We start from the raw sequence: 9,269 nt of genomic DNA, 5'->3' as shown, positions 1-9,269 counted from the left end.
TCTTGAAACCGAGGGGGCGAGTCCAGGTGCGACGGCCCGGCCAAAGCATTGTTAGACCTCTCGGGCCGCGAAGGGGCAAGGCTGGGCGTTGCCTCATTGGTCCTCGACTCCCCCACATATTCGGGGTCGGATTCGTCTTGGGCGGACCTATCCTCAATGTCATAGCCGAGGAGGTTAGCTATGAGCGTACCGTCGACGCCGGGGCGGTCAAGGAGCTCCGCAAGCCGCCGGGCCGTGTCCTCTCGGAGCTCGGCCTCGGGGTCATTCATCAGGTCTTGGGGCTGGCTCTCGCTATCGCGAGGTTGCCCTTCAAGACGATGTGCGAGGCGTCGAAGGCCGTACCTTGAGCTCGTCGCTCGGGTACCCGCGGAGGTGGTGGGAATGTGACTCATCTCTCGAGAGTCGTGAGAACAATGGGAGAAAACTGGTAGAGGGAATGCGTTGTCAAGGTCGAGAGATCCCCTCCTTCTAGCGCCAAAATGTTGTCACAGTTTTTCGGACAACGATTTAGGAGTCGCAGACGGCCAGACCCAACGATTTAGCTGTCTGTGATATCTGTCTCGTCCAGGCACCTGAAAAGCAATCAAGAAAGGTGTGAACTACAAAGGGAAAACAGGGGGGTTGCCCCTGTTTAGCTCTCCGACGCTCAACATTAGTAGGATTGAGGTGGTTTGAAGAGGGTTTAGTGTTTAGGGGTCGAGACTTGAGAGAAACGAGCGAGGTACGAGTTCGACAACGTTTCAGTACTCAAATTCGGATTACCTGGGTCAAGGGAGAGACCCTCATATTTATAGGCGGCCAAAGGGTGTTTGGGGAACCCCTTGGCCGAGCGCCGGCCTTGGAGAGCCGGCCTTAGAGCGCCGGCCTTGGAGAGCCGGCCATGGCGAGCGCCGGCCTTCGAGAGTCGGCCTTGGAGAGCCGGCCTTGGAGCGCCGGCCTTGGAGAGCCGGCCTTGGAGAGCCGGCCTTGGAGAGCCGGCCTTGGAGCGCCGGCCTTGGAGAGCCGGCCTTGGAGCGCCGGCCTTGGAGAGCCGGCCTTGGAGAGTCGGCCTTGGAGCGCCGGCCTTGGAGAGCCGGAGCCGGCCTTGGAGCGCCGGCCTTGGAGCGCCGGCCTTGGAGAGCCGGCCTTGGAGAGCCGGCCTTGGAGCGCCGGCCTTGGAGCGCCGGCCTTGGAGAGCCGGCCTTGGAGAGCCGGCCTTGGAGAGCCGACCTTGGAGCGCCGGCCTTGGAGAGCCGGCCTTGGAGCGCCGGCCTTGGAGAGCCGGCCTTGGACCGACAACATTAGCCCCCCGAGTTTCTGGTCGAGCATAGGTCGAGCGAAAACTCAATGCTTGCGTTGATGTGTGGACCCAGGACAAACACTCTCGAGTTTGTGGTCGCATCGTAGAAGGGCTTTTAATGCATAGCGAGGGACGGCTTTGTGCGGCCAGGTTTCCCGTGGATGCCGACCAGACCAGATACGCTCTGGCGGACGCAAGGCTTGAACCCATTTGTAACTCGTTGCCTGTCGGCCCACGAGCTGGGCGGCGAGCGCGATGCCACATTTGTGTGGCGAGGTTTCCCGCGGACGCTGGCTAGACCAGATACGCCCTGGCGGACGCAAGCCTTGAACCCATTTGTAACTCGTTGCCTATCGGCTCACGAGCTGGGCGGCGAGCGCGATGCCACATTCGTGTGGCCAGGTTTCCCGTGGACGCTAGCTAGACCAGATACGCCCAGCGGACGCAGACCTTGAACCCATTTGTAACTCGTTGCCTTTCGGCCCACGAGCTGGGCGGCAAGCGCGATGCCACTTTTGTGTGGCGAGGTTTCCCGTGGACGCTGGCTAGACCAGATACGCCCAGCGGACGCAGACCTTGAACCCATTTTAACTCGTTGCCTTTCGGCCCACGAGCTGGGCGGCGAGCGCGATGCCACTTTTGTGTGGCGAGGTTTCCCGTGGACGCTGGCTAGACCAGATACGCCCAGCGGACGCAGACCTTGAACCCATTTGTAACTCGTTGCCTTTCGGCCCACGAGTTGGGCGGAGAGCGCGATGCCACTTTGGTGTGGCGAGGTTTCCCGTGGACGCTGGCTAGACCAGATACGCCCAGCGGACGCAGACCTTGAACCCATTTGTAACTCGTTGCCTATCGGCCCACGAGCTGGGCGGCGAGCGCGGACTCGGGACTCAACTCGAGGACTCACGTAGAGCCTGCACGAGGAGTAGTTTGTTGGCTTGTGGGCTCAATATTCAACTCGAGGGCTCACGTAGAGCCTGCACGAGGAGTAGTTAGTTGGCTTGTGGACTTGGGACTCAACTCGAGGGCTCTCGTAGAGCCTGCACGAGGAGCTTCGTGAAGAGTCGTCCCGAGGAGTATCGGTCGACTCGCGGACTAGGAGCTCGACTCGAGGAATGAATTTATCTCGAGGAGACATCGTAGAGCCTGCACGAGGAGTGTCAATCGACTCGTGGACTCGAACTCGACTCGAGGACTCACGTAGAGCCTGCACGAGGAGTTTCGTACAGAGTCGTCGCGAGGAGTATCGATCGACTCGCGGACTCGGAGCTCGACTCGAGGAATGAACTCATCTTTGAGGAGCCATGTGGGGTCGCCATGAGGAGTATCGGTCGACTCGTGGACTCGAAGTCGACTCGAGGAATTAATTCATCTCGAGGAGACATGTGAAGAGTCGGTACGAGGAGTAGCTTGTCGACTCGTCGACTCGAACTCGACTCGAGGAATGAACTCGTCTCGAGGAGGCGTGTGAAGTCGGCACGAGGCGTGGCTTGTCCACTCGTGGATTCGAACTCGACTCGAGGAATGAACGCATCTCGAGGAGACATGTGGAGTTGCCACGAGGGATAGCTCGTCGACTCGTGGATTCGAACTCGACTCGAGGAATGAACTCGTCTCGAGGAGGCGTGTGAAGTCGGCACGAGGCGTGGCTTGTCGACTCGTGGATTCGAACTCGACTCGAGGAATGAACGCATCTCGAGGAGACATGTGGAGAGTCGGCACGAGGAGTATCAGTCGACTCGTGGACTCGAACTCGACTCGAGGACTCACGTAGAGCCTGCACGAGGAGTTTCGTGAAGAGTCGTCGCGAGGAGTATCGGTCGACTCGCGGACTCGGAGCTCGACTCGAGGAATTAATTCATCTCGAGGAGACATGTGGAGAGTCGGCACGAGGAGTATCAGTCGACTCGTGGACTCGAACTCGACTCGAGGGCTCACGTAGAGCCTGCATGAGGAGTTTTGTGAAGAGTCGTCGCGAGGAGTATCGGTCGACTCGCGGACTCGGAGCTCGGCTCGAGGAATTAATTCATCTCGAGGAGACATGTGAAGAGTCGGCACGAGGAGTATCAGTCGACTCGTGGACTCGAACTCGACTCGAGGGCTTATGTAGCCTGCACGAGGAGTTTTGTGAAGAGTCGTCGCGAGGAGTATCGGTCGACTCGCGGACTCGGAGCTCGACTCGAGGAATTAATTCATCTCGAGGAGATGTGTGAAAAGTCTTTCTTTGGGACCTTCGGCCTAACCATCGGCCCCTCGAGACTTTGTTATATTTTTGTTTTTGTTTTTGAGTTGTTGTTGAGTTGTTTTTGATTGAGCATTGATCCCAGTTAGCCCACCGAGTTTCTTGCGTTTGTGAGACAAAGGCCAAGAAACTCTCGTGTTAGAGGTATACAATAGTGTGCGTTACATTTTTTCATGTGTGAAATAACTCTTTATTGCAATAAGGGGGTTGTTACAGGTAGTCATGGCATTTGGCCTTCTTTTATGAAAAAAAGAAAATTACATTTTTGAAATAAAAGCAATCACGAGGTCGATCGAGTTCGGTTGTGAGTTTAAGGGTCGAAGTAACGACACTCATGGCTTGCTAGCAGACGCGACGAATTCCTTGAAATCCCCACCTCGAATTAGGGAATCAATTCGCTTCTTAAGCTGCTTGCACTCGATCGTCGCGTGCCCGTGATCTTTGTGGTATTCGCAGAACCTACTTCGATCTCGCTTCGCGGGGTCCTTTCTGAGTGGAGCGGGGCTTCCCAGCTCATCGCGGCGTAAGCTCAGGATCCGGTCGGGCGTTGTGTTGAGCGGGACGAAGGATCGCTTCGGGGCTGGAGAAGGGTGGTCGTTAGGGACTTGACCCTTCCGGCGCCTTTTCCTTCGTGACTCGGGACCAACGGCCGGCATCACAAGCGCGGCTGCGTGCTTTTGGTCGAGTGCTCGATCAATGTTGGGTGGTTGCTGCCCCAAGATGATCGCGGTCTCGCGTCGAGCGTTGAGCTTTTCTCTCAAGTCGAACCCGTGATTCTCTCTTTGAGAACTGAGGTGGTCTCTCAAGTCTCCGGAGGCTGTCCCTATCACCCTTGTTAAGGGTGCGTCATTCAGGCGACGCCCTTGACGGAGGCCGCGACCATCGACGTTGTCACCTTCACGAGGGTTTTGGACGCGGATGGAGAGCTTGGAGCGTCCCCTTCGGGACCTCGAGACTGAGCGTTCTCGGGTATTGCGTGAGCTTTGGAGCCTTGATGTGGTCGCCCGAGGGTGTCCCCTCGAGGGCGCGTGCTCGTGCTCTAGAGAAAGTTGACGTTTCGACGCGGCCGCCCGAGGGTGTCCCCTTGGAGGTGTGCGCGTGTGTCCACTTTCGTGAATAGCGTGGTCGAGGTTGGTCTCGTGGTTGATGTCATCGACATTGTTGGAGTCGAGGAGGTCGGCGATGAGCGCACCGGTGACGTCGGGGCGGTCTAGGAGCTCGGCGAGCCTTCGAGCCGTGTCCTCTCGGACTGCGGCCTCGGGGTCATTCGCCAGGTCTCGGGGCTGGCTCTCGTTATCACGAGGTTGCCCTCCGAGACGGTGCGCGGAGCTTTGGAGGTCGCGCCTCGAGCTAGTCGCTCGGGCGCCCACGGAGGTGGCGGGGCTACGACTCATCTCTCGAGAGTCGTAGAAGTGAGAAGACGACTGGTAGAGGGGATGTGTTGCCAAGGTCGAGAGATCCCCTCCTTCTCGCGCCAAAATGTTGTCGCTGATTTTTGGACAACTATTTAGGAGCCCAGAGTGGTTAGACCCAAGGCCGGACCAAGTGGTCTCACTCCGGCTCGAGCGTGTCGGACTTGATATCTCAAGTCGTCCCTTAGCTGTCAATGGTGGTTATCTCGTCCTGGTACCTGAAAAGCAAGCAGGAACACGTGAACTACAAAGGGGAAATAGAGGGGGTGCCTCTATTTACCTCTCTGACGCTCAACATTAGTAGGATTGAGGTGGTTTGTAGAGGGTTTAGTGTTTAGAGGTCGAGACTTGAGAGAAACGAGCGAGGTATGAGTTCGACAGCGTTTCAGTACTCAAATTCGGATTACCTGGGTCAAGGGAGAGACCCTCGTATTTATAGGCGGCCAAGGGGTGTTTGGGGAACCCCTTGGCCGAGCGCCGGCCTTGGAGAGCCGGTCTTGGAGGAGGGCCGGCCTTGGAGGAGGGCCGGCCTCGGAGCGCCGGCCTTGGAGGAGGGCCGGCTTTGGAGGAGGGCCGGCCTTGGAATGCCGGCCTTGGAGAAGGGCCGGCCTTGGAGCGCCGGCCTTGGAGGAGGGCCGGCCTTGGAGGAGGGCCGGCCTTGGAGTGCCGGCCTTGGAGGAGGGCCGGCCTTGGAGCGCCGGCCTTGGAGTGCCGGCCTTGGAGAGCCGGCCATGGAGGGCCGGCCATAGAGCCGGCCATGGAGGAGGGCCGGCCTTGGAGGAGGGCCGGCCATGGAGAGCCGGCCATGGAGGAGGGCCGGCCTTGGACGTGGCCGACTGACCTTTGGGCCGGCGACAGGCCGGTCAAGCATATGGCCGGCCACTGGCCGGCTGAGCATATGGCCGGCCACTGGCCGGCTGACCCTTGGTCCGGCCATTGGTTTGGGCCGGCCAAAGGCCGAGGCAAGGTTTCGCCCCTCGAGGCCTTGCACCGGTCGCGTGGGTCGAAGTGACGCCTTAGTCCCCGTCGGTCCGAGACGGACCGACAACAGTTACGAAAACCGCAAGTCTCCAAAAACCGTAATTTAGTTTGCCATGCATCAAGTTTTTAGGAATTCCAATATTTTAAAGAATTTTCTAAGCCATACAACTTCATAAGCTGCCACCTACTAAACTTTTATTGCTGATTCAACAATGCATGATTGCTTGATACTTCTCCAAACCACATAAACATATAGGATAACACAGATCCAACATTTAGGATAACACAGATCCTGATATGGATTTCCTGATACGCAAGTATATCCTATCATGGTCAGGTAAGTGCTGAGTATGATAGTATGTAGCTCCTCATTCCGCGAAAATACTTAATAATATGGACCGGATATCTGTTCTTGGTTTTGGCAAATCTGATTATCAGATATTTAACCGATAATTTTTTTGTTTTAATTAATAGATACACACTTTGTCTTCTTTGGATTTTCAATTTTATGCATTTTTAGAGTATGAACTATTATTTTCATATGCATTTATTATGATTGTATTATCAATTTATGGCCGGTTAAGAGCATTGTATAACTAATTTTTTTTTTTACTCGGATTTTGATAAATGCAATAGTTTTTTTTAACCATATATGGATTTAAAAGCTATTTTCAAAGTGAATATAGATTTAACTATTTTGAAAGTGATTATTGGACCAATTTTTTTAACCGAAAATTTGAATTCGATATTAAAATGGTCATAATTGAACCGAACCTAACCTGCTTCAAATGGAAAAGTAATTGTATTACTAAAAAAAATGAATTATAAATGCTCATTCAAATAAAATTACATATAACAAAAACATACGTTCCTTTTTATGTCATGTCTTTACAAAAACAAAATAAAAAATGCAAGATTTGTCCTTATTTCTCACATACTCATTCCTAAAACAACATACATGAATTTGATTTACTTTTTATTCTTGTAGCCATTAGTTTATGAATGATGAACAAAAAGAAACCCTGAAATCTAAAACAATTTAGATCTCAAGTCATTGCAGGGTCTTTGTATCTCTTGAAGATGGTCTCGATACCTGCCATGATTTCTGCCGTCAAAGGTCGCTCGGTTGTCAGAAAAGCGTCCATGTCTTCTTTTAGTTGCTCCAACGAAGTTGCGCCGATAATGGAGCTCGTCACAAACGGCCGGTCTCTTACAAAATTAAGAGCAAGCTGAACCGGTGTCAGGCCATGCTTCTGGGCCAACTCAATATACTTTATTGTCGCTTCCTATATTATTGAAAAAAGAAAACCATATTGAATTGGAGTCAATAAGAGTTTTCTTTCTAGACAAAAGAATAAAAAGATCTTTAAAGTACTGTATTTCAATCTTCTTTGACGTGTTCAAGATTTCATGTAACTTGAGAATCAGTATAAGTTTACCTTTGCAGCGGATTCCTTATATCTATCCATGAACCCGGGGAATAAGTTCAGCCTTGCTTTCTGCAAAGACAAGGAGTCGCTATCTATATATTTCCCCGACAGTGTCCCACCGCCCAGCGGTGAATATGCTAGAAGACCAATATTGCAGTTATTCGGATGACACACTTCCACAAGATCCACTGCAATAAAAATGCCAAGGAAACCCGTAAATTGTAAATAAATAACCCCTAATACACTGTGATATGTCATTTCTGTTTTTGCATGTCGGTTGACTTACTCTCAAAACGACACCTCACTAGTAGACTGTAACTGTTCTGAATACTAATGATTTTAGGTAGTCCCTCGGATTTTGATGCGTGGACGAATTCCATAACTCCATAGGATGTCTCGTTCGAAACACCGATGTTACGTACCTATTGGGTTTCTTATTAAGGAGAAGTCGTGAACAAAAGATAGAATGCAGATGAAGATACTTAAACGAGCTCAATTATGCTTAGAACAAAACTAATTAATGCTGTGCTGTCTTGACTAGATTGTCCAACAATGTCAAATCATTTAAAGCGTTATGAAAGTTGCAATTAGGAAACATTATACTACCTTTCCTTCATCAATAAGTTCTTGAAAAGCTCGAAGTTGCTCCACGAACGGGACACTTTGCCTCCATTTCGAAGGGTCGTAGGAAAACTCTCCAAATAGCGCCACATATCTGTCTGGCCTGGAGATCAAGTTCATACCACAAGTTCTTAGCAGTCTCATAATGCAAATAATGTACTTATTGGATCTCACCAATGGATTTGCAACAAATCAATGTAGTCCGTGCCGAGACGTTGAAGACTCTTCTCTACACTCTCTTTGATGTTCACAGTATCGACCCTCAAAATGTTTGCATTTTCCCGAATGAAACTCAACCTCTCTGAATTACCGCACACTTTTGTCGCTACAATAACCTGTTGAAATAAACCACACATAAATCAGGATGATAAGTTGACCAAGGCTTCATAGTCCCTAAAAAAAAAAAATAAGAAATAAAATTACCAATACAATTTATATAGAATATACCTCATTACGGGGTTGAGATTTCAGCCAACTGCTAATATAAAGATCAGTTCTTCCTTGTGTCTCTTTCTTCATCGGAACGGGATACTAAAAAGAATTGATAAAAAATTGTGAGGTTTACCCACTTTCACTGGCATCTCCAAGAAAACGCAAAAATGAAATTAGACAAAGAAAAAAAAAAAAAACAAATATACTGACGGCCTCAGCAGTGTCTAGAGCGTTGACTCCATGCTCAAAGGCGTAGCTAAGCATTCTATGAGCCTCCTTCTCCGTGTTCTGTTCTCCGAACGTCATCTACACAATCACCGAATGAATTCAACAGAAACCAATCACTCAGGAGAGGATTATACAATGAAGAGCGAAAAAATGCGAGGTGTTTGAAATGTACGGTTCCGAGAGTGATTTCGCTAATGACGAGGTCTGAGTCGCCGAGCTTCCTGTACTCGAGACCGGGGTTCCTTTCCCCGAGCTTCGCTCTAACTACGACGCTATTCCGCCGAGAGAATCCGTTGTTACGGTGGCGGATTGGGGCGGAAATGGGGACAGTAAGGAAGGTGGATAAGCTCGTGGAAGCCATGACCGTGTGTGCCTTTCAAGTCTTTTTTATTTTTATTTTTTTGCTTTGTGGGTTTAAAAGTGCGAAGAGATTAGCAACTATTTTGTGGGTTATTTAAACAAAGGATTACAATGCCGTTTTCGTTGTCGTTTCGAGTCTCCTGATTTACTGAAAATCGTTATGTCGATGGAAAATCGAATGAAAAATTTGTGGAAAAAGGCAAGTGAAATACCGTTTTCGATGGAAAACCGACGTACCGACGAAAATAATGTGGCGAAACAAATACATATATATAATATTTGTA

At 50.9% G+C, this 9,269-nt stretch overlaps 1 protein-coding gene across 1 annotated transcript; it reads right to left on the bottom strand.

Annotated features, from left to right (window-relative positions):
- Positions 1–6,714: 6,714 nt before the first annotated feature.
- LOC149393487 (NAD(P)-linked oxidoreductase superfamily protein) lies at positions 6,715–9,048 on the bottom strand. Its single transcript, XM_089616319.1, has 8 exons — positions 8,798–9,048; positions 8,608–8,703; positions 8,413–8,496; positions 8,140–8,300; positions 7,951–8,068; positions 7,631–7,766; positions 7,354–7,532; positions 6,715–7,200 (listed from the first exon to the last, which is right to left on the bottom strand). The coding sequence occupies exons 1-8, from the start codon at positions 8,984–8,986 to the stop codon at positions 6,961–6,963; spliced, it is 1,203 nt and encodes a 400-aa protein (XP_089472445.1). The 5' UTR covers positions 8,987–9,048; the 3' UTR covers positions 6,715–6,960.
- Between the last annotated feature and the right edge of the window lie 221 nt (positions 9,049–9,269).

This window comes from Urtica dioica, chromosome 6 (assembly GCF_054948205.1).
Source record: "Urtica dioica subsp. dioica isolate 48M chromosome 6, U.dioica_male_clone48M_v1_H2, whole genome shotgun sequence".
Taxonomy (NCBI): Eukaryota; Viridiplantae; Streptophyta; class Magnoliopsida; order Rosales; family Urticaceae; genus Urtica; species Urtica dioica.
This window is presented reverse-complemented; position numbering and strand designations above follow the sequence as displayed.

Excerpts from the sequence above, each read along its gene's own strand:
- LOC149393487 (XM_089616319.1), bottom strand. The coding sequence starts at position 8,986 with ATGGCTTCCACGAGCTTATCCACCTTCCTTACTGTCCCCATTTCCGCC. Across the intron at positions 8,497-8,607 it reads CTCTAGACACTGCTGAGGCC|TATCCCGTTCCGATGAAGAA; the intron begins GTCAGTATATTT and ends AATTCTTTTTAG. Across the intron at positions 7,533-7,630 it reads AGTGAGGTGTCGTTTTGAGA|TGGATCTTGTGGAAGTGTGT; the intron begins GTAAGTCAACCG and ends TTTTTATTGCAG.